This window comes from Polyodon spathula, chromosome 4 (assembly GCF_017654505.1).
Source record: "Polyodon spathula isolate WHYD16114869_AA chromosome 4, ASM1765450v1, whole genome shotgun sequence".
NCBI lineage: Eukaryota > Metazoa > Chordata > Actinopteri > Acipenseriformes > Polyodontidae > Polyodon > Polyodon spathula.
The window spans coordinates 17,634,234-17,660,375 of NC_054537.1; the positions used below are offsets into that span (position 1 = coordinate 17,634,234).

At 37.3% G+C, this 26,142-nt stretch overlaps 1 protein-coding gene across 3 annotated transcripts in view; it reads right to left on the reverse strand.

The window, feature by feature from the left end:
• LOC121314248 (thiamin pyrophosphokinase 1-like) overlaps positions 1-26,142 on the reverse strand; it is a 122,912-nt gene that overhangs the window by 66,954 nt on the left and 29,816 nt on the right. For all 3 annotated transcript variants that reach the window (XM_041247297.1, XM_041247296.1, XM_041247298.1), the window contains exon 3: positions 21,539-21,613. In XM_041247297.1, coding sequence (XP_041103231.1) covers positions 21,539-21,613 — 75 coding nt within the window. The remainder of the gene's footprint in view (positions 1-21,538; positions 21,614-26,142) is intronic.

The window sequence follows — 26,142 nt, forward strand, 5'->3', positions numbered from 1 at the left end:
CTTGTTCCACATATTTAGCCATTTATAAGTGGACCATCACACTTCTGGGTGTACAGTTATGGGGTCATTATTTATGTCAGTAACACATGTTTTCATGTCTCAGATTCCTCAAGTAAGTGTTGTAGTATTTATACCGGAAAACGATTCATGTTTAAAACAGTATTATTTAGTTTCTGGTTGAAACAAAAACCTGAACCATTGGAGGTACTTGCTAAACAGGGTTGAAAACTACAGACTTAAATTGTTTTGAGATTATTTTATTTTATTTTTTACAAAGAACACGGTAGGTTTTATGCTTAAGTTTGAGAACTGCGTGCTCTTACATAAATGGGTTTGAGGGATATCAGAGTTGGTTTAAATTGTATTGATCTTAGATGACCTTGTACTCAAGAAGAAACCGTTTTTAACAGGAGACATTCAGCACAGGAGAGTATTCGCTTTCATATCGAAATTCACAGTGTAAGCTCCTATTTGACACCGGATACATTCTTCTAGGCTTAAATGTAAACATAAACACAGACTCGACAACTACAAGAGCATATTTAATGATACATTTAATCTTTTTTTTTTTTCTGTGGCAAAACGTAAACGCTGTTCAGACCTGGGCACCTACGTGCAGCTTCATTGTTTGTTTATAGTTTTAAAATATTAACAGTTTGCAATTGAGAAAAATCTTAGTACAGTCAAGACCATATCTCATTTGTCACAATTAAACTGGATCCATACTTGATGTAAAGCAGGGTACACCATCAGCAATGTTCAGATGTTTACTGATTATTGACAGTAAAAAATTAAAGCCATTGCGCACTGGATCCGATAACGCATCCAAACTTAACGTGCGTCTAAACAGAAAAAAAAACGATCACGTGCATTCCTTAGTGCATCTTGCATACTGTGTCCGTAATTGCCGTATGATGGTGATGCATCCATTTTGGAATCGAAACAAGTTTGATTTGATCTGATCTGATTTGACGTGCATTAAATACATTGACCAATGAAAAACGTTTTGGAAGAACAAAATGGAACATCTAATTATGTGTGCCACCAAAGAAAAGCTAACATTTTTTTTGTGTTCAAAGTTATGCATAAGAGAATTGTATTTATTTTTTATTAAAATATTGAAACTAGGTAGATTTACTACAAAGCCTCCACTGCACACCAGCACTCTGAAATACAATATTAATACATCTAGTGTGCAATGGATTGACGGACGACTTTTTCAGATGATGGATGCAAAATGGTGGAATGGATCCAGTGTGCAATGGCCTTTACGATTTTATAGAGAAAGAGAGAGAGAGAGGAGCGTATGCGCGCTCTGGAAAAAATTAAGAGACCACTGCAAAATTCAGTTTCTCTGGTTTTACTATTTATAGGTATGTGTTTGGGTAAAATGAACATTTTTGTTTTATTCTATAAACTACTGACAACATTTCTCCCAAATTCCAAGTAAAAAATATTGTCATTTAGAGCATTTATTTGCAGAAAATGACAACTGGTCAAAATAACAAAAAGATGCAGTGTTGTCAGACCTCAAATAATGCAAAGAAAATAAGTTCATATTAATTTTTAAACAACACAATACTAATGTTTTAACTTAGGAAGAGTTCAGAAAATCAATATTTGGTGGAAAAACCCTGATTTTCAATCACAGCTTTCATGCGTCTTTCACATTGATGTTGGGTGACTTTATGCCACTCCTGGCGCAAAAATTCAAGCAGCTCAGCTTTGTTTGATGGCTTGTGACCATCCATCTTGATCACATTCCAGAGGTTTGCAATGGGGTTCAGGTCTGGAGATTGGGCTGGCCATGACAGGGTCTTGATCTGGTGGTCCTCCATCCACACCTTGATTGACCTGGCTGTGTGGCATGGAGCATTGTCCTGCTGGAAAAACCAATCCTCAGGGTTGGGGAACATTGTCAGAGCAGAAGGAAGCAAGTTTTCTTCCAGGACAACCTTGTACTTGGTTTAATTCATGTGTCCTTCACAAAGACAAATCTGCCCGATTCCAGCCTTGCTGAAGCACCCCCAGATCATCACCAATCCTCCACCACATTTCACAGTGGGTGCGAGACACTGTGGCCTGTAGGCCTCTCCAGGTCTCCATCTAACCATTAGACGACCAGGTGTTGGACTCATCAGAGAAGATGACCTTACTCCAGTCCTCTACGGTCCAATCCTTATGGTCTTTTGCAAACCTCAGCCTGGCTCTTCTTTGCCTCTCATTGATGAAGGGCTTTTTTCTAGCTTTGCACGACTTCAGCCCTGCCCCTAGGAGCCTGTTTCGAACCGTCCTCGCCGTGCACTTCACCCCAGCTGCCGTTTGCCATTCTTTTTGTAGGTCACTTGATGTCATCCTACGGTTGCTGAGTGACATTCGAATGAGTTGGCGGTCATCCTGGTCAGTGGAGAGTCATTTTTGCCCTCTGCGGGTCTGTAGCTTTGTTGTCCCCAATGTGTGCCGCTTGACCTTGTTCTTATGAACCACCGTCTTTGAAATTTTAAGGATGGAAGCAACCTGACGCTCATTGTATCCCTCTGCCAGTAAAGCCAGAATTGAACCCTTCTTTTCCTCACTCAAAACTTTCCTTTTCAACTCTTTTTGATTCCAATTACTTTTGATGTACTACTAGCACTGTTTTGCCATCCAGCTGGTCCTATTGCAAGAGGATAGTGATGACCACAGGAGTGGTTTTTATACTTTTCCTCATTAAATAAGATTTGGTTCAGGTGATCCCCTAATCAGTACCTCATTCAGTATAATGAGGTGTGCCTGTGTTGGAATTCAACAGACACTGGAATAGAATGACTGCCATACATGTAGAGATGCTGATTTAAGAAAAATTTGCAGTGGTCTCAATTTTTTCCAGATTTTATATATATATATATATATATATATATATATATATATATATATATATATATATATATATATATATATATATATTGTGATGAGTCAAACGGATTTCGGTCTGTGATTCAGCCTCCCGACAGTAGATGGCATCAAACCAACTCGGGACTTCCCTTACCAAGATCTCATGACCATGGCAAAAGTCATCTTTTTGAGGGGCGGCACCTTGGCGAGGGGCGGAAGTACGAGTATGTAAATTCCAGCCACTGGAGTCAAGTGAAGGATAAGGACACTTGTCAGTTGGGTTTTGGTGTTCCACTGACTACAGAGGCGGGACATTTACTAAAGGGAACGTACTACTGTGTTCGGGGTTGGTCTGAAAGTAAAATAGGCTGAGTAACGGGTGGAGGGAGAGACTAGTTTGGTGCAGCGGGATTTTTGAAAATACTAACATTTCTTTTGTCTTTTTTTGTTTATGTATGGTTCGCCACAAAGACGATTAAAGACAAGTTCTCACGATCTGTTTTGGATTTCACCCCTGCACTCCCTCCCTCAAGCCGTTTTGTTTTCTTTTGTTATTTAATTATTTTGTTATGCATAGATAATAAAAATAAATTATTTTATTTCTGTACACATAAATTACTGTCCGGACATTCCATTTAATACACTCTCGCCTCACACACATGCATACATATATATACATATATACACATACATACACACACACACACACACACAAATGCAATACAAGTCAAAATCAAGGTACTGAAATAACCGAGATTCAGTTGAAATATAATCAAGTTTAATATAAACAATTTTGAAAACCTGAACAAAACGTTGATAGTGTAACCGGGATTTGATCTATTGGTCTTCATTGTTAAATCTAGTTTTCCATATCTCTTTCCATTTTCAGGACATAGTTTAGATGACCCTGCTCATGACCTGTTCATTCCTATGCCTGCAAGTATATTTCCATTTTCCATTAAATAAAATGCATTTCATTTACAGTTCTTCTCAACCCTTTGGTGCAGAGTTCATTCACATTGTGAATCATAAAGAACATTGCAATTCAGCCCTAATAGCTAACCATTATGGATTCAATAGAATCCCCCCCAGGAACACACTTTGCTAAATTGACTCCACTTTCCCATTTTATTGGTTTTCCATGTTTAAGACAATTTTCCAACCACAAAACACAACATACGTAATATTAGTAAATAGTACAACTTTCAAAAATAATACATTTACAGTTTTCTTTATAACTTTATACTAAAGAACAGACTTATAACCCTATATATGCCTATGTAGCATATTGTGTATTTTGTAACAATTGTAAGTCCCCCTGGATAAAGAGTGCCTGTTAATAAATACATAAATAAGTAAATAAATAAATAAAATACATAAAGTAAATAAATAAATAAACAAACAAACAACAACATTAGCCAAAAAAATGTTGATTTTAGTCAGGTTTTTTTTTTTTTTTTTTTTTTTTTTTTTTACTTGCATGCCCCAAGTGTGTTTTGGCATTTGGAAAAAAAAAAAAAAAAGTGTTGCAGTGCTTCTGTGGAAAATCATGACTCTGTTTAAAACAAAGTTTCACGAGGAGGATAAAATAGCAATACAAAGACTATTACGTGTTAAAACTGAGACTGAAAATAGAATCCATTATTGTAATGTTCAGGTGATTTTGCAGCAATTTGATTGCCTACAAAGCAATTATTTTAAGATGGAAGTTGGATAACCTCTATCAATTGATGTTTGCTGGCTATAATAATAGGATTTGGTATGAAATACTTTTAGATTCCATTTTAAAAAGAGTATTGTCAATTTGTAAGAATGTGGTTTCCAGTCTTAGAAATAAGTAATCAAACCAGACAGAGATCTTTAAACAAAAGTCTGCATAGCTATCTGTTGATATAGAAGAAAATGCTCTGTTACCAATTTTCATATTACTTGTATACCTATAACTTTTAAATGCATTTCACAAAACAGTCACTTCCCACTTTATGATAAATTATCCTTAGATCTCTGTATACAAATCTAGGGAAGTTATGTGCAAATTAAAAAATCCATTCAGAATACTGTGGCCAATTCAGGTCACCTCACTGCAAAAATACATTCCTACAGAGAAAAGACTATTCTCTTGACTTGGCATGGGAAAGGAGGACTGCTTTTTGATTAAAAAAATGTCATTTTAAAAAAGAAGGTAGATGCACCTTTTTTCTACAGAGTAAGAACAGATTAAAACAATTAGATCATACTTGCAGGAAAAAAGGGACAAGGTTCAATGGGAGGAGTAGCCTATTCTAATATTTCATTTGCCTAATCACTATACAATACAGTATTGTTTTGAATTTTTACAGTCATTGTTTGGAGACTGGAAATGTTAACACCATGCAGAGAGACGGACAACCCAAAAATTTAGTCAAATGTGACCGCAGTAGAGAGGGAAAAAAAAACAAAAAATAAAACATTACCCATTACCAATAACTAGACCAAGTACTCAATATCATGTGATCCAGTGCTTGTGAAGGAAGTGATGTCATTCATGACAGACTTTGAAGTGGATGGGAGTTTAAATTTTGCTGGCATTAAAATCTCCTAACTTGCTTTATTTGTATGTTGTTCAAAATATCACTGATTTTATCATATGTAACATCAATGCATTCAGCTGCAAAAAGGTTGAGAACTAAAATTAACAAGTGTAATAGATCACTGACATAGGTAGCATCAAAGTATAAAAGCACCTTACACACAAAACCAACCTCTATCTCACAAGTACAAATACATAATGACAAAATAGTTACAGCATATTATTTATGTACCAGCGCCTTTTATTACTTGAGAGAGATATAAAAAGTTTCATTACACCAAAATATACCCATGCATTATCAATGTTATTGGTGTCAAAGGCTGTTCCTGTCTGAGGGAAAAAAAAAATGTTATTGGCAGATAACTGTATAAGGTTGACTTGTTTAATCAATTTATTTGGGTAAGGAAATACTATACTCTTTCTCTTGGTTGGTTGCGTTACTGTAATGGAAAAAAAAATCTCCCCAAAATACAAGAATCCAGACTGTTCACATATGCATTGTGTATTCAGTCTAACCAGTGCCAGAAAGAATAACAGCATAAGTCATCTCCGGGGTGAACTCCTGGACTTCACTCTTGGAGATTGCTTGGCATAGACTCTGTATTAAAAAAAAAAAAATATTGATGACATAACAAAATGACTCTGCCAAGAGGGTACAAACTGAGACAGAAGCCCCTGGAGATTCCTGCAAGAAATTCTGTAGGAAATTAGTATCTAGTGTCCTTGGATGTTGTTTTTCACACCAATGTGCCAGACTTACAGCGATGACAGGTTAACTAAGCCTTTTCTCCAACAGATTACCTGCAGTTTTTGATACATCTGACAACATGAGCTTAAGGTTGTAAGCCAATTCTAGAACCCCACAGATTCTACAATGGAAACAAACTCAAAACCAGTTTGCAATATAAAGCGCACCTCTTTTGGAATATGTTGTAAACTGTATCAGGAAGCAACAGCAAGCCTCTGAATGGAGCATGTCATGCTTGTCACGTACGGGGTTTTGCGGGACATGGCTCAGAAATTTTATTCTAAACTAATTGCCCAAGCTCAATACAGATTTTTCATGTTCTCCTAATACTAAAATTATAAAACTTTAAAACAGATGCCAACAAAAAGGTGTATGACAAGCTCATACCACCATTTGAAATGTCTTGATCAGGCAATACATTTAGTGCAGTGTACAACAACAAAATTAGATGTTCAAAGAGATGGTTGAAATAAAAGAAGTTGCACTAATGCAATTGCTTTGCCCAGACCTAAACGATTGCATTGGCCAAGCTAAACAGGTTAGTTTGGAATGTCTGAACAGTGTTTGGAACCTTGACACTTTTTGGAATGGAGCTCCTGAATTTTGGAGTCAGACCCTTTCTTTCTCCCTGAGAAGAGAGTCTTGGTCTATGCCCAAAAACTAGGGTTAGGACCTTGTACATAAATACTACAAAATTCAAAAAGAAAAATCAGCTCTGGAAGCCAGTAAAGGGATAAAGGCATTAGCCAAAATGCAGATCTACTTGAAAACAAAAGTTTTACCTTGAAAGTAATTCCAAAACATGGGCAATATGGAGTCCAGCTCAAAAATAATAAGACCATTGCAGTAATCTATCTGCATCAAAACAAAAGCAGAAACCAGCCTCTCATTCCACAAGTAAAAAAAACAAAACAAAAAAAAACATGCCTTAATTTAAAAAGACAAACTTTCCTGTTGCTTTTAAATGCATAAACTTTTGGAAGGTATACAGTTCCTTAGAATGTATGTATTATTTTTCTCTGCTGTGCCATATGTGAATAATAATAATCTGGCTTGTTAAGTTTCTGTTTATTTAATACAGAGTCAATTGTAATTAACAAAATAGGCATATATTTCCCATGCCATGCACATCCATTCTACATAGGTCTCAAATGTAGTACTACACTAGGCAAAGAAATCTCTATTTGCAGGCCTTGATTTCAGATGGTCTTGAACTTTCATGGTCATTTCCTATCAGTGGGCAATCAACTGCTTGACCCCCGAAGACATCGCTGAGGCGAAATTCCCTGGGAAGTGTATATGTAACATATTTCCTGGCGGACAAAGCAAGCAAATTGATAACAGTTTTTACCTAGTGTAGTACAAGATGTCACGTTTCTTTAGAAGCTGCACATAAGACACAAATAAAGTCATTGAAGGAGCATGACAGGTGCACATTAAGAGGCATTGTGTTCACTACAATCACTGTAATTACTATTTGTTACTATTCACACAATTCTGAAAACTGAGCTAAAATAATTAGAATTAGGATCAAGAAGGATCTCTGTGTGTTTCTTCAGCAACATCTGTCATGCTGTGGAGTCAGTGCCCTCAAACCAATGTGCCTCAACCCTGCCCTGAAGGGAAAACACTCTCACAGTAAATAGCCAAGAATTTCTGCCTCAATACAGTATCTCCTCGCTTTCTTATGTCTAATAAGGTGAAAAACCAGGGCAACAATAGTGATCAGCCTTGACATACTTTTTCAAGCAGCATTAAAAGAGCAAATGAAACAAACCTTGAGCTTTTGAAATCTTCCTTTTAGATTAATAACTGATTTAGGAAGAAGGCAATTCTGATTAACTGCCTTTGATTAAAACTCCTGCTGCAAGAACATATTACAAATTGCAAATCTATACTCTGCAAACCCCAGGGCCCCACACACCTTTTTAGCCAGAAGTTTCATTCACCCGATTTGTGTTTTACTGCTGGTAACTACTGATGAGCTCGACCTTGCTTCTGCAGTTTTAATGAATGTTGGCGGGGAAAGGAAAAGAAGTCTGGTAGATGCAGTAAATTAAATGTGTGACTGGTCAACATGCAGCATTAAAAGTTAATTATCCTGATAATGATTGGACTGTGTTTTTCCTACAGGTGTTACATTAGCATAACAGAGTGTGCAAATTATAAAGCTCAGAATAAGAAGAAAGAACCAGCCCTTCTCTGTTCCAGAAAATAACAGTTAAAAATCCAGCCTCCACAGTAATTTATACAGACAGCAGGCCCAAGACAGATAAACTACAATATGAACGTATTTTACATTATGCAAAATTGTATGCTTGTTATATATACCACTGGTTATTAAATCATACTACACACCACCATGCAATGTGTGCATGTATGATCAATGTTGATTAACAAATGCCCAGGATTCCCCATAGTCCCTCCTAATAACTCCAGTTCAAAACTGGGGTGGGTATATATATATATATATATATATATATATATATATATATATATATATATATATATATATATATATATATATATATATATATATATACACACACACACACAGTACCAGTCAAAAGTTTGAGTACACTTGCTGGAAACTAGGTTTTTTTCATAATTGACAATGTTTTACGTCGTATACATTTCTGTAAATACTTGAAAATGAAAATACATGTTACAATATACAAAACATAAGGAGTATCAAAGCAATGTTGAAGAAAATCAAAAATTATCTCTAAATCCTAGATTCCTCAAAATAGCCATCCTTTGCCTTAATAACAGCCTCACAAACACGAGGCATTCGGTTAACAAGTTTCAGCAGGAAATCACCCGACATGTCTTACCAGCTCTTCTGAAGGATTTCCCAGAGATGTAGGGCACTTGTGGGTAGCTTTGCTTTGACTCTTCTGTCCAGTTCATCCCATACAAGTTCTATGGGATTGAGGTCTGGAGACTGGGCAGGTCATTAGATTGAGTTGTCCTTCACTTTCCTTCTTCGCCAGATAGTTCTTGCACAACTTTGAGGTGTGTTTTCATTATCTTGCTGACGAATGAAGGACTGCCCAACTAGCTGTAATCCTGATGGAATGGCATGCCTCTGAAGTATGCTATGATAGCCATGCTGGTTGAGTTTGCCATGGACTTGGTAAAGATCACCAACTCTATCACCAGCAAAGCAACCCCAGACCATGACACTGCATCCTCCATGCTTGACAATGGGAACCACACATGCAGAACTCATGCGCTCACCCTCTCTGCGTCTTACAAATACTCTGTGGTTGGACCCAAATATTTCAAATTTGGACTCATCGGTCCATAAGACCGACTTCCACTCAGACATCCAGTTTGTGTGTGTTTTGGCCCAGGCAAGTCTCTTCCTCTTATTCTGCACTCTTAACAATGGTTTCTTTACAGCAGTTCTTCTAGTTAGGCCAGCTTCACGCAATTTCCTCTGAACAGTTGATGTTGAAACATCTCTACTTCTAGTAGCATTTAGCTGAGCTTGTATTTCAGGGGCAGTTAATCACCGGTTTTGCAGACTTGTGACTCTAATGAACTTGTTCTCTGATTCCGATGTCACCCTTGCCTGCCTGACAAGTTTCTTCAAATCGTTTGATGGTCTTGGCCACATCAGTTACAGACACTTGCAAAGTTCTTGTGATTTGTCTAAAAGATTGACCTTCATTTCTTAAAGTAATTACAGACTCTTTGCTTAACTGGGCATATTTTGCCATTTTCTGCTCCCTTACCTTCAGGAATGAGAAACTTGTGCCTATGCTACCTATATTTATAGTAATCATGGACCCTCACCTGTTAATAATTGGTGACAAAAGGTTAATTAGGTAACATGCTAGTTAACTCAGAGACCATCTAACAAAGACACTTTTATACTTAGGCTAGTGTTCTAACACTGTGTTATACACATTTCAAACTGACCTGGGCTTCAGACTGAAAATCCTCTTGCTTTGGGTGACCATTTCATGAAATTGACAAGATTTACACTTTCATTTAAAAATTAAATTTTAGAATGCAATTCACTTATGATTATCAGCTTATATAAGTACACGTATCATATAATGAAATATTAAGTGTTTATAGACAAGTTTATACAGTTAAAAGCATAGATATTCATGAAAAACCTGGTTTCAAGCAGCTGTACTCAAACTTTTGACTGGTACTGTGTGTGTGTGTGTGTGTGTGTGTGTGTGTGTGTGTGTGTGTGTCTAATTATATATATTATATATATATATATATATATATATATATATATATATATATATATATATATATATATATATATATATATATATATATATATTTTAAATTACCATTTCATGATTTACAAATTATCAAAGGAGGAAATGAAAGGCTTTAAGCAAATTATTTTGATCAAATTGCAAAATGGAAAATATCCCTTTTATAACGCCACCCTCACATACAGCCAGCTATTCTCTCTGAACAAATGTCACCAATATAAAAACAGTGCTATTTGTACCTGTTATATCGCCACCCCGCTGCCCACCAACTTCCCAAGCCAAGCAAACGTAAATATAAGCAGTGTAGTTTCCCTCAAGGAAGCTCCAGCAAAATAATCATGGTCAATTAAAACAACAACTTTATGCAGTTACCCTTCGACTCACTTTCCTGATTCGTTATTAACTGAATGTTAATACCAATGTCATCAACACTCCCGCTCCTAAAGCAAAACAGAAGTACAAAATAGCGAGTTGACCCAACATTTAATACCAGAGCAAAAGAAAAAAATCTGCATGTATGCATCTGAAAATAAAAAGCAAGTCAGCAAGACATCGCAAATGTTTCCTCGCCTAAGTGAGGCATACAGTTAATCGAAGGACAATTGGAGACATTCTAATGGATAAAAACAAATGGCTTTCCTTGATGGAACGGGCCGATTTGTTTAACCTGAAAAAGGCTTGACCCACTCTGAAATAAGTGACTTTTATAAGCCACAATAAATGTTTAAAAAAAAAAAAAAAAGTATGGTAAGAGGTTTGTTTGTTTATGTACAAGTTTAGCACAAATGAAGGCTGACTAAACAGCAGAAGTTTTATTTTGTTTTACTTTTCGTTTAAAAAAAGTCTTTGCCTCTACATATTCAAAGGTTTTTTTGTTTTTGTTTTGTTTTTATAACTGCCACAAAGACTACAAGTTTGAGTAGGCAACATACTTCAGCTGTGGAGGAGACTGCCTTATGTTAACTGAAATGTCTCCAGAGATGGTGCTCAAACTCTTTTGCTTTTGGACAAACTGCAGTCTTCTTTCTTCAGTAGTTCTGTTTTCCTTTGAGAGCGAAATCTCTTCACGTTGTTGGTTTTACTTCAACTGGGGTGTCGACCTTCAGGTCTGGGCAGCAGACTCCGCTTTGCATGAGCTGCACATCCGTTCTGATATGCTGAATGAAAAACCAAACAGTATTATCACTTTGAACGATGGTATTATACCACTACGTTCAGGGGTGTTACAAGATGTTTTTGTATGACGCACAATAGTATTACTTATGTCTATAGATATATTACAAATAAATAGGCCATGGGAAAAAGACAGAAGAAATTTGAAGTTAAGAAAAACTTGAAATTACAAAAGACCGTTCTGTTCTGAAGTTCTGAGGTCACCTCTAAAGCACCTACAACCACGACAACAAAAACTAAAACAATACTACAGAAGAATACTACTAGTAAGGGTAGAGAAGGAAACCGTGACGTCAGCACAAATTCTCTGAATATAGCCAAGAAGTCCACCATCCCATCTGGCTGCTGTGTTAAAAGAACCTGTAAAGAAAGCATCTTATGTTCAACAGCAAAGAACAGCATCAAAGCAGTATTTTTCATTGGACAGTTGGTTGAAAAGGCCAGCTCTACATAGTAGTGTTTGTAATGGAACTCCTGCCAAAATACCACGTACTGAACTGTACAAACTGGAGTGAATGTTAACTGTATCTGATGATTAATCAGTTCCTAGTTGATTTATAAACATATCTTGCAATATTTTCTCATTTCTCTCTCTCATACGCACGCACGCACACACACACACACACACACACACACAGTATATGGAGGCACTTCTCCGTTCCAATCAAGTTTTATTTTGTAGTGGAGTTGCAAGTATAATTGCACACAGAACATACGGGAAAACTAAACAACTTTACTCCATGCTGTTTTACAAAGAGAAACGATCAACTGTTACATCTAAATGCTCTTGGATTAAACACGCACTCATAAAACAAATAACTGGGAAGAAAAAATATATATTGCTGTAATTTTTTAAAATCTATTATAATATATTCAGGGAGTTTTCGGGTTTAACCAGAATGCAGAAAAAAAGGGGGTGGTAGAGTGAGAGAGAGTATAATCTTTTTTTTTTTTTTTTTTTAATATAAATTTAGTCTCCACTAATTTTTAACCTTGGTTTTCTACCCAATTTAGTATGCCCAACTATTATCTGTATCCTCGGCTCAACGAAACGTGCTCCTGCCAAACAGTCATTTTTCGCACTGCGGATCCACAGCGATGCCACCAGACCTATAGTGCCAGATGACAACACAGATCTGGCGGCTCCACTGCAGAACCACAGGTGCCCTATCGGCCACAGGGGTCGCTGATGCGCAGTGAGCCATGGATTGCCAATCTCCAGGCTATAGGGCAAATCCTGCACTCCACACGGAGCGCCTTTACTGGATACATCACTCAGGAGCCCTCCAAGTATAATTTTGAGCATTCATTTGCAACCAGCAATTTGCCCCTGGATCTCGTTGGGTATCTTTTTAGCCTCTGGACCACCAAATATTTGGAGTCGTGGAAATTAGGAGATGCTAACACCCATAAGAACATAAGAAAGTTTACAAACGAAAGGAGGCCATTCGGCCTATCTTGCTCGTTTGGTTGTTAGTAGCTTATTGATCCCATAATCTCAAACAGCATCTTGAAGGATCCCAGGATGTCACCTTCAACAACATTACTGTGGAGTTGGTTCCAGACCCTCACAATTCTCTATGTAAAAAAGTGCCTCCTATTTTCTGTTCTGAATGCCCCTTTGTCTAATCTCCATTTGTGACCCCTGGTCCTTGTTTCTTTTTTCAGGTCAAAAAAGTCCCTTGGGTCGACACTGTCAATACCTTTTAGAATTTTGTACTTGAATCCGGTCGCCACGTAGTCTGCTTTGTTCAAGACTGAATAGATTCAATTCTTTTAGCCTGTCTGCACATGACATGCCTTTTAAACCTGGAATAATTCTGGTTGCTCTCCTTTGCACTTTTTCTAGAGCACCAATATCATTTTTGTAGCAAGGTGACCAGAACTGAACACAGTATTCAAGATGAGGTCTTACTAATACACTGTACAGTTTTAACATTAATTCCCTTGATTTAAATTCAACACTTTTCACAACATATCTGAGCACCTTGTTGGCCTTTTTTTTTTTATAGCTTCCCCACATTGTCTAGATGAAGACATTTCTAAGTCAACATAAACTCCTAGGTCTTTTTCTTAGATTCCTTCTTTATTTTCAGTATATCCCATATGACATTTATAATGCACAATTGTATTGCCTGTGTGCAGTACCTTACACTATTCTCTATTAAATGTCATTTGCCATGTGCCCAGTTCTGAATCTTGTCTAGATCATTTTGAATGACCTCTAATTTTGTCACTCCTCCTATTTTTGTGTCATCTGCAAATTTAACAAGTTTGCTTGCTATACCAGAATCTAAATCATTAATGTAGATTAGGAATAGCAGAGGATCTGATCCCTTTGGTACTCCACTGGTTACCTCACTCCATTCTGAGGTTTCTCCTCTAATCAGTACTTTCTGTTTTCTACATGTTAACCACCCCCTAATCTATGTACATGCATTTCCTTGAATCCCTTCTGCATTCAGTTTGAGAATTAATCTTTTATGAGGGACTTTGTCAAAAGCTTTCTGGAAATCTAAATAAACTATGTCATATGCTTTGCAATTATCCATTATCGATGTTGCATCCTCAAAAGAATCAAGCAGGTTAGTTAGACACGATCTCCCTTTCCTAAAACCATGCTGACTGTCTCCCAGGATACTGTTATCATATAGGTAATTTTCCATTGTGGATCTTATTATAGTTTCCATATGTCTGCATATAACAGGGAAGTCAGGCTTACTGGTCTGTAGTTACCTGGTTCTGTTTTGAAGACAGTAAACGATGGAAACAAATTACCGACGCAGTAACGTATCACATTGCAAAATATATGGTTCCTGTCTATACTATAGAAAAATAAGGTTTTAGAAAGTTGTTAAATTATCAACAAGAAATACAAACTTCCATAAGTATTTTTCACCAACAGCTTTGCCAACATTGTAGTAGCCGTGTATCCGTATATCCTTTTTTTCAAGTACTACTGAACTCTGGTCAAGCCGAACGACTGAGCCATACATTAGCCTAACTGTAAATTACATTGATTTGGATTGGAATTTACGTGGCAAGGGCTTGCAAACTACGTACTTTCCTGAAGACCACTCTGGGGAAGCAATCACACAAAGTTCACAAGATGCTCTGTCTGTCTGGCATCTGAGAAAAGAGCAGTAAATCTGCATCACTACAGACAGCGGATGAAACATTGTCAAAGCTGCAGCACTGTTGTTTTACACTAATAAACTTACTTTTTTATATCTTTCTCAGTCTCTTCATGGACTTAATATGTGAAAACTCATAGAAAGGAAAGCACGTTATGTTCTGTAAACAATTTAAACATACAGTACTAGGAGAGTCTGGGATCGTATTATATAAAAGCAGCTTTTAAAAGTGCTTCTACGTTAAGAATCTTGTTCTGCATCAGGCTATTAGATATTATTAGCAGGTTAAAAACAACTACATAGAGTAAAGAAAGGCACAGTTTTGATTAAATTCTTTATAAAATTAAAAACAACAATAATAATTTGGCTAATGACTGAACTATTGCAATCCCTTACATAAGGAGCAATATTTTGGCTTGAGTAGAAATTAAATGGAGGAGGGTATTGCATTTCTAATGTTATTATTCTACATAATTGGTTAAAATGAATATAAAAAGTGTCAATTTATTTTAAAAGTGGATATGTAGTACTGTACTAGCTGGATGTCATTTGTTTTATCTTTCTCTTTCATACAGCAGCATATGCTTTCTGGTAACATTAAGTAAAACTTAGCGAGATTACAGGTTTATATTTTTATATAAATTATTCCTTACATTTGTGTTTTTTTCTTTTTTTTATAGAAAACAGCATGAAAGGGCATAAGCGCATTGACTGTGCCATTGGCGTGTGTAAGAGGCTGGTAAGCACATTCTCTTACAGTTGGAAGAAAAGAAAAGCTCTGAATTTGGCACAAGCTGAGCTCAATCTACCTCAGCACTAGCTGATAACACCCACTCGCTGGGGATCACGTCAGCAAATGATTCACAGGGTGCTGGAACAGGAAAAAGCAATCACACAAGTCCTAGCTGCAGACAGAAAAACCAGGCACTTAGTACAGCATGGCAGGACACTGAGGTGCTTGATTCATTACATAAGTCTTGAAGAACATTGTTGGATTTCAGAGATTCTGTCAGGTGAAAACTATGTCACTGTCTCCTACCTCAAACCTGTTTTGCATCATAATATCTTGGCCATTGAGGAAGATGAGACTGAGCTCAGAAAGTCAATCAAAAGAGAAGATACTGAGTTACTTGAATGAGAAGTATTCCGACTCACACACCCAAGATCTACTTGATATTTCATTTTTTATCAACCCTAGGTTAAAAGTGCAGTACATCAGTGTGGACAAGGCTGCATCAATCAAAGCAAGAGCAGTGTCAGAGGAGGAATCTCTGCTAGAGCAGGAAAAGAGCTTCACTGGCACAGCCAGCCACACTGAAATAGAATCTCAGGGAGTAGGAGAAGCAGCACATAAAGGGGCACCTATTAAAAAACGTATGACCTCGGGCAGCTTTTTCAAGTCAAGCACATCACAAGTTACTAATGACTCCGTAGTTCTTGAAAAAAGCAAAATATTACTTGAAGTAAATCATTACATGCATACTCCATAAACCTGATGCAGTTGACAGACTTAAAAAAAAAAAAAAAAAAAAAAAAAAAAACTGCAAAAGTTGTGCAGGGGAAGCATAACTACAGCTGTGATAACTGGGGGAATGAGACCTCTCCCCCCTGGCAGGCAGAGGCTGTGGAGCCCGTCTTTTTTTGTATAGTCCTTGTTGTCAGAGTGGGATTTCTTAAAATGCAAACCTCCAATGTAATTCGTTTTCATATCCATGGCAAGTCTGACTCAGGGCTCGATAATTGAAGGTACAGTAATGATTTAATTACCACACGTAATTGAAGAAGGGACCAGGGTATTATTTAATTTTTTAAAATCTAGTTTCAATTGTTTCATCAGTGAATAGAGTTTATTGTAAAGTACAGCACACAATAAAATTGCACAAGTGCTTAAAAAATCCCAATCCTCACGTGTCACGAGTTCTTACCGTCTTCTGCACCACCCAATAGTATGTTCAAGTACCAAAAAATAAAAATAAACCGTCATACATATTGTCATACATATTTTTTTATCATATCACCCACCCCTGCAAAAGGCAGCACTTTACTGTAGTAAAGCTTGACAGATCGATCAATCAGCTGTTTGCACCTCGTTACTGAGTGATTACCCCTGTAGTGTTTTTATCAGTGTAATGAGGGTCTTAATAAAGATTTTTAGCCGCATACACTCTTGCTTGTTTTGATTACTGTACTGGTGATTGGGGGACATTTTGAATGTCAGGTTATTGTGAGGGAGTTTATACCATCCATCGCTTACTGTGGATGAATCACATTTACACAACTGCGCCTGTTCTAAGCGGTGGCGACTGTATTCAAAAACACTGGTAACTATCTATAGAACTACTTCTCTTATTGTGATGAAACTTGGTTACAATATTCTTTATTAAGACTATCAGAATATGGGAGTGTATGGAGTGTCTGTTTTTATCTACTCCTGTGAATACTACAAATACATGTGTTTAAACTGTAGAAGAGTACTGGGAACATGGAACTGCTAACTCTGTAAAAAATGTATTAAACATAAAATGAAATGCCTGCAGGCAACAGATAATAAACATGTTGATGTGTATTTTCTAAACACAAATTAAACTATTGATTATAATTTAAATGCGCTCAAGTATTAAAAAGCTAAACACTTTGTGTGAACAGGTGACGAAAAACTAAATCATGCGTATTCCATATAAACCGGTGATGTGTTTAATCAAGTTTTCAAATACAGCCACTTTTACATTTAGCGATCTATAATAGAAGATTCAGGCTTTCTAGCTGAAATATATTCTCAAAAAGATAGGGAATTCTTTGTAAAAAAAACTTAATTAACGCATCAGTTAGGGTTGATATTAAAAATGACAAAAGTAGGGAAATGAAATTTTAGGGTTTTTAACACTAACTCTGCATTCTCTCCAACACAAGCAACCACATCATCAGTTAAAAGGAACAACATACAACACTCTGCAGATAACACAAGAGACATCCATCATGAAGGTCCAACTAGGTGTATGAAGTTTACTGCCATGCCAGTGTGTTGGGGCGGTGGTGTATATCTGGGCACTGATTATGCAGGTCTAGTAGCATAACAGTGGCACCAACATCACACTGTACCTCTATGAACTCCACTGCCATAATCAATGTCTAGTGTGGCATCCACATGATGTGCGTCAGTTTGTTGGGTGGGGCTGGGGAACTGCATGCAGGGCAACATGAGGGGAAGTGTATATGTTTTGGTAAATCATGACACAGGTGCATGACAGGAGGACTACCAATAGTGCTGTAACACAAATATATGTTCTAGCATAACTTTCAGTTTTATGGAATTGCAGATGTTCAGTGGCAAAATACAGTCTTTTGCGAGGCAGGAAGAGGTGATGGGCCTGCATTAGCATTCATAGTAACATGGTTAGGGGGAATGGGAGCACTTTAAGAACAGGGCACCCACGTGACAGATGTATGACACAATGATATTGCCAGCTGCAGAAGTGGAATGTGCAGTGTTGTGTCAGTTTGAGAGGACAGCACCAACAACATGGATAAACTAAGAGCTTTTCCAGTGTCATACTGGATGAGCAACAGAATACAGTTTAATGGGAGGGATGGCCTCACCATCACTGTTGGGCTGTATACGTTGTGCTGTAACACCAGTATTAACAGAATGTTAAGATTTTTTTTTTTTTTTTTAAATATATTTTCTTACTTTTTTCTCCCCATGGTAACATAAAATGAAGCAGTAAATGTCAACTTTGTGCTTAAAATAAACATTTACATTATTAAATGCTTAGTATTGCAAATACACCCAAAAGAGTGGATGATTAGCTCAAGTTCAAGAGCTGTTGCCTTGTGTGTGCCGCTCTCCCCCCCGTCACTGGAGACGGGTGCCGCTCTCCCCCCCGTCACTGGAGACGGGTGCCGCTCTCCCCCCCGAGTCACCGAACTGGTGCCACGGCGAAGGGGGGTCACTGAGACCGGGTGCCGCTCTCCCCCCCCCCGTCACTGGAGACCGGTGCCGCGCTCCCCCCCCCGTCACTGAGACCGGTGCCGCTCTCCCCCCCCGCACTGGACCCCGGTGCCGCTCCCCCCCCCCCGTCACTGGAGACCGGTGCCGCTCTCCCCCCATCACTGGAGACCGGTGCGGCCTACACCTCTTGGGCTGTAGATGCTCGGGCTCCTTCCCTCTGGGTGCTGGGCACTTTGGCTCCCTCTTCTGGATGCTGGATGATCTGGCTTCCCCCTTCTAGGTCTTCTCCGGGCACAGCCACTCCTCCCTTTCACCCTCTTCTGGGCAGACAGTTCCATCCAGTCTTGGCCCGGGCAGCCAGGCGTTGGGTGGTCACCCTCCCCACAGGCCAAGCACCACCAATGGGGCTCTTCCTCCCTCTTTTCGGGCACATCAGACCTTTTCTACTCCTGGTACTGAGAGTGGCAGATGGCCACTGTGTGTCCAAAATTGCCAATCGGGGCACCATTTCTCTGCGCGACATATTTGGTAATCAGCCGGCAATGGCTTTTGTTACTGCTTCCTTCTCAACTTTTTTTAAAATATTATTTATTTAAAAAAAAAGGTTTTACCTGCAGTACCTGCTGTAAGTCTTGGAGGCATTTTTATCCCAGGGTAACAGGGTAACGGCGAGACAGAGACTCAGAAGCCAGAAAACGACAGTACAAGCGCAAAAGCTCACTTTAATAAACAAAAATAACACAAAATAACAAACACAAAGGCAAAATAAAGGTTTAAACAAACATACAAAAACTGTTCAGACTAGGCAGAAACTTCACCGAACTTTAAAGAAAATACAGAGACACAAAAACAACACTGGTTCACTCACCAAACTCCTCTGTCCAAATGAAGCCCTGGGCTCTCTCTTTATGGGATGTAGCTGGAGCCTAATTAATCAATTATTAGCAATTATCTAATTAAGGCTCCAGCCACATTGTTTTTGGCAGGGAGGAATTGACCACATCCCTGCCAACCATTACCAAACACCAGTCAATATACATGGGCAAAGCTCTAGCTCTGCCACATGCCACTTTCCGAGTATTTCAAAATGCAAACATCTTTGTTGTCACTTTGAAACGGTACAACAAATCTGGCATGGATACCTTCTGCCACTACTCCCGGATCACAAAGGAGGATTAAAAAATATATATATTCTGTGTTTGGTTTGTTTCGATATGCAACTAAATATGGCCAGACGTGGCAAAGAAGGTCTGAGTGACTGTCCTGCTGCACTTCCTCACACAACTACAAGGACAACAGTGAATCCAACACCATGTTGCTTGAAATCGCTTCCTGCAGCTCCACCTACTGTTTCAAAGGCAGTGTTCAAATTAACATCTATAAACAGTGCTCAAGGTTTGTTGTCGAAAGTTCAATGAGGGATTTAAAATAATAATAATATATAATCACTAATAATAATAATATAATGTAATATAATAAATTTAAATGCATTTTTTTAATTTTATTATAATTAATAACATTTTAGGTCAAAAAAAGTCCTTTTTTAGGTCAGAGGCAGAAGGATATTTAATAAAAATTACTTTTTTGTTAATTAGTTTTTTTTTTTTTTTTTTTTTTTTAATTTTTAAATTATTTTTATTAGTTTATGGTGTGGGATATACTTTAATATCCATTCGCCCCAGGCGGTTAAAGCCACTATGCTTCCTTATTCAAAATTAAAGAATATTTTAATAGCATGTAATAGTGAAAGAAATATATATACACATTTGTTGTATTTTTTTCAGGTGGTACTGCCCTTTACAGTGTGTTTAGGTCCTGGAGCCACACTGGACTGGCTAAGCATGACCAGTGACTTGGGTCAGCTTTGTCAGGTCTTATTACTTCCCTACAGCTACACATTACTGACCAGAAAGTATTAAGATGCATAAACACGTACAAGATTGTTATTCACAGCTGCAACGTTACATTAACAAAGTAAAGATACATGTCTGGGTAACATTTCACATCTTTGTTTAGACACGTCAGGCCAGATCAATATTGACATTCACCATCACCCTACAGCTGTGAACTTACTTCCAAGCACACTGTGTTTACATAATATCATTTTTATGTCAACATGGATCCACAGGGCTAACTTTAATACAAGCTTGGTTTGCCACAGTGTATCGGTGATGTGTCTTATTAGTAAAACCAGAAGTGGATCAAACCGCTGTGCAATGGGAGTCTTATTTCCATCCCCTGCAGACTTGCATCATTTTTAACCATGCTTTGCTGAACTTCCCTGAGCTAACATGCTCACTTATGCTTTTCTAAATGGTATGAATTTGGTATTACACATCATTCATTAACAGTTTTTAAGTGGATACTTTTTGTATCTCTATAAATAATGAATTAACAACAGGCACCAGCTAACTTCACAGCTACAGTACAAAGTGACATCTAACGTCTTTTAAAGATTCACTTTAAATATATGTTAAATAGGTCTAAAATGAACAAATATTGACAGGCACAATATTCTCGGCTAGGTGAATTACAAATCAATGCACATGCTTGTATTGGACTAATCCACCACCTAATTTAAACATTGAGATTTACACTGATAAATGATGCCTTGGAGGTTACAAAGTTACAGATGATGTATTTCAGTTCAGAGTCCAAAGCTCTCAACATTGTGAGTTATGCATCTTATAACTCACCAATTAAAGAGTATTGACCTCTGTCCAGGCAGAAGGGCTCTTACTGTCTGGTCTGCCCCCCTCAACTAACTAATGGCTTCCAGTAGCAGAGATTGTTAACAAGAAAACGTCAGGTGACATTTGTTCAGATACATCACAAAATCAATACCTTTACTCCAGAGCTGGTGAAAGTAGTCTTTGTCCAAGGGTTGATTAAGGATCACTAAACAGAACTTCTGTGTACCTGGAAGAGAACAGAAACAGTATCAGTTTATATATATATATATATATAATATATATATATATTATATATATATATATATATATATATATATATATATATATATATATATATATATATAATAGATGGGCTTCAGCGAGTAACTGGAAACTAATTCCATCTAGGGTTTATGTGACGACATTGAAGCCAGTGAATTAAACTGGTTTGGTAATGAACTGCAAAAAATAATGTGTTTTTAAGGAAAAGGTGTTTCAATGGGGTATGCTTTCTTTTTCTTAGTTGTCGTCAGAGTCGAAGATTATTTGTCTCGCTCGCTTGTTTGGTGCTCCCGTTGATGGATGATGACTGAGACAGATTTGTTAAAAGTGCCTAAAAAGCACACATTTTGGGTGTTGAGTGATTGAAAATGAGACATTATGTGTTTAAAAGTGGTCTCAGGTGCACAGGATTCAAATATGGGTCAAAGGTTATGTATAATATTCTAGACAAATTAGATAGATAGATAGATAGATAGATAGATAGATAGATAGATAGATAGATAGATAGATAGATAGGCTTAAGAAACGGAGAGAATATGGCACAACTGTGAATCTGCCTAGAACAGGCAGTCCTCAAAAACTGAGTATCCAGGCGAGAAGAGCACTAGTCGGGGAGGCCACCAAAGGCCTATGGCAACTCTAAAGGAGTTACAGTCTTCCACGGCTGAGCTGGGAGATACTGTGCATATGACAACAATAGCCCGGGTGCTTCATAAAACTGGTCTTTAAGGGAGAGTGGCAAAAAGAAAGCCATTGTTGAAAAAAACTCACATCAAATCTCAGCTAGAGTTTGCCAGAAGGCATGTGGGAGACTCTGAGACCATGTGGAAGAAGTTTCTATGGTCTGATGAGACCAAAATAGATATTTTTGGCCTCAACGCTAAGCGCTATGTTTGATGCAAGCTGAACACCGCACATCATCCTGAGAAAACCATCCCTACTGTGAAGCACGGTGGTGGCAGCATCATGCTATGGGGATGTTTCTCTGCGTCAGGGCCTGGAAAGCTTGTGAAGATAGAGGGAAAAATAGATGCAACAAAGTACAGAGAAATCCTGGAGGAAAACCTGCTGAAGTCTGCAAGAGACATGGGACTTGGGAGAAGATTCATCTTCCAGCAGGACAATGACCCCAAACATACAGCTAAAGCCACACTGGAGTGGCTTAAAAACAAAAAGGTCAACGTCCTGGAGTGGCCCAGTCAAAGCCCGGACCTCAATCTAATTGAGAATATGTGGAAAGAGTTGAAAATTGCTGTTCACCAAAGGTCCCCATCCAACTTGACAGAGCTTGAACAATTTTACAAAGAAGAATGGACAACAACTGCAGTGTCCAGATGTGCAAAGCTGGTAGGGACTTATCCAAATAGACTCATGGCTGTAATTGCTGCCAAAGGTGCCTCTACCAAATATTTGTCCATGTATTTACACACTTTAAATGTATTAGTGCAAGTATTTGTAGAACCTATTCTGCCAATTATTCTTTTATGTTTACAGTGAACTAAAATATCACCTAAATTAGCTTCTCTTTTGAATGCTACAAATGGGGCCTTAAGAATTTTTTTTTTTTTTCAATATTTCTGAATTACGTAGAATCTGCAAGTGTTTCCAAACTATCTTAGAAATATTAGGCACAAGTTTAGAGTAAGTCATTACTAATGGGACTCTTGACCTTTTTATCTCTATTTTTATAACTTAACAGATCATCCTTTTTAGTTTATCCACTGTTCTTAACTGTCTCTATAATTCTCTCTTTACATCCTCTTTAAGATTTGTTTTTAATACATTTCTTTGTTTTACATAGTCAGTTTCTTTTGAGCATAGTCTTTGTATTCTTATTCCTAGACCCTTGGGACTGGCCTTTTAGTGTGTATTAGATATGCAGAGGACATGTGTAAATACTGGTGCATGTCAGTAGGTTTACAGAAGAGGTCAGTCTCAATTGAACCTTTTTCAAGTTTTACTATGGTATCTAAAAATTCTATTTCTTGTCTTATCCATTGAAGGTCCGACCACCTTAATATTACTGTGTATTTGATTTGCTATTTGATGAAACTGCTAAAGAAATTATTCTCCGTGTGTTCAAACCCCCAAAATATCATTTACAAACCAAATGTATTCTAAAGGTTCTCTTTCCGATTTTCTAAGTAATTGTTCTTCCCATGTCCCCATGTATGTACTGGTAAAATGCATTCCTAATTTGGATCATGTAAAATGGTAAAATGTAATAATATGTGAGCATGGAGAACTGATTGATTAGCAATCGAGTCCCAGTACAGCTGCATAAAAGCAGCATATTTTCACTCACTCAGGGTTGTGTGTTCGATGAGTGGAGTACGGGATTGGAGACGGAGGTTATAATAGGAAAGTAAATAACTGATTTCAGCTCACCGTGTTTGTCTGTATAGTCCATTTTGTTTGTCTCTTTGTTTTGGCTGAAGTGCCGTGTCCTGTGTTTTGTTTGTCTTACAACCTTTTATTTTTCTGTTTGTTGAATCATTAAATGCTGAGCGCAACCTTCACCAAACTTCACATCTCTCCTTTTATTCTGTGTTGGTTCCTGGTTCTGGTCTGACGTCACCCACTACAGCAGCCTTTGTGACAGGAACACTTGGGTACAAGGATTTTACATCCATGCAAAATAAAATTGTATTTTCTAAGGTTGAGCTTTAGTGATTCAACTTTTTAAAAAATGTGTTGTATCCTTAACATAGTTTGGTAATTTCTCAACATAAATTGTTTTTCTGCTATTATGTGTGTTGGATTATCAATCTTGCTGACTATCATTCGCATAGGGTGATTTTCTTTGAACATTTTAGGATTTCCTCTTGCTAGGCCTGTTCTTGCATTATGTGGCTGCATGTATTTTTTAAAATTCTTTTGATATAATGCCTTTATTGTATAGTCTCTCATCAATTTATTTGACATCTTTTACCAATTTATTGATCTTTTTGCTTTTAACTTCTTCATATGTATCATATTATTTAATTCACATTCCATATATTTCATGTGTGTAATTGTATACAGTTACTTTACACAGACTTGGTTGAGAGAAACAGTATTTTTATAATCCCAAACAGAAATTATAAAAGAAACAGAGAGACAGAATACAATGCACAGCCTGGTGAATAAGACTGTACACTTTCATAGGTCTTTAGGTGATTGTACCTGCTGTGACCATTTGTGGTTCTTCAAAACATAATGGCCACTTAAATACTTTTTTTTTTTTTTTAATAAAACCAATGTAGTTTACTATATTGTAATGAAACATGATTTGTCTTTTTGTTTACACAGGTGAATCCAGAAATGCACACCAGCAGCATGAATTAAATTCACAACATGTACAAGCACATCCCTGACTGATTGATAATATGTTAACCAATCTGACACATCTTTACAGTGTATTACAAAATATTTGGACCCTTTTCAGACAATCTGAAAGGGATAATGTAAACACAATTTAATGCACGTGTGAGTGGTCTTACATTTTCTTTATTAATACTCAACTCTTATATTTAAATCATCATATTGACAAACTGATTTCAAAGGTAAGACCTAAATTAGGCTTCCTTTTTAGAAATAGGAAGAACTAACAGATCAAAATTGGTGACCACTACTATTCTCCCTGTCCTTGATTGTGGTGATTACACTTACCAGTTCACTTCTACTCAGTCTTTACATAAACTAGACATGTTTTACAACTCATGCTGCAGATTTCTATTAGAATGCCCCACCTTGACTCACCATTGTGACATGTATGTAAAATTAGGCAGGCTTTCACTTACAGACCGAAGGCTTTATCATTGGTACTGTTCTGTGTTTAAGTTTCTTCAAGGATTGGTGTCTTGTTGTTCAACTGCTCTGGTTAATAGGTATGATACTAACTATAACCTGCATTCCTGTGATTCTGTCAGCCTGGTCGTTCCAAGGTTTGGCACATGTTTGGGTAAAATGTCCTTTACCTATTGGCTTCCAAAAACCTTTAACTCTTTCAGCCAGGATATAAGGAGTACATTTGATAGTCTCTCTTTTCAATGTTTTAAAAATTATCTCTGTAAATTGTTTAGGGCTTCATGTAAATGTTTTGATCCTGATTATAGACCTGCACATGTCTGGGTGAAAGACCTTTGATTATGGCTCCTAAAATGGTTAATACAGTACCACACATCATATTGCGTTGTTTTATTGTATATGTTTCTTGACAGGACCCCATTGTAACTCAGAGCTAGGCCTCAATGGGTTAAATTCCTGTATAAATAAAAAACACTCAGACATAAAGGACTTGCAAAAGTAATGACTAATAAATGACAGTACTCTGTAATCAACTCATACTCTTATCTGACAGAAAGACTAGATCTGTGGCTGGTGGTATTTGTTGTATTTTTTCTATGTCTCCTGAATTTATGAAAATCTGATACGTTGTTAAAGGTTTTACTGCATTTGCTTTTTTTGTTGTGAATTAAGTGAATTGCCTCCTGGTTTGTAAGCATGTTTAAG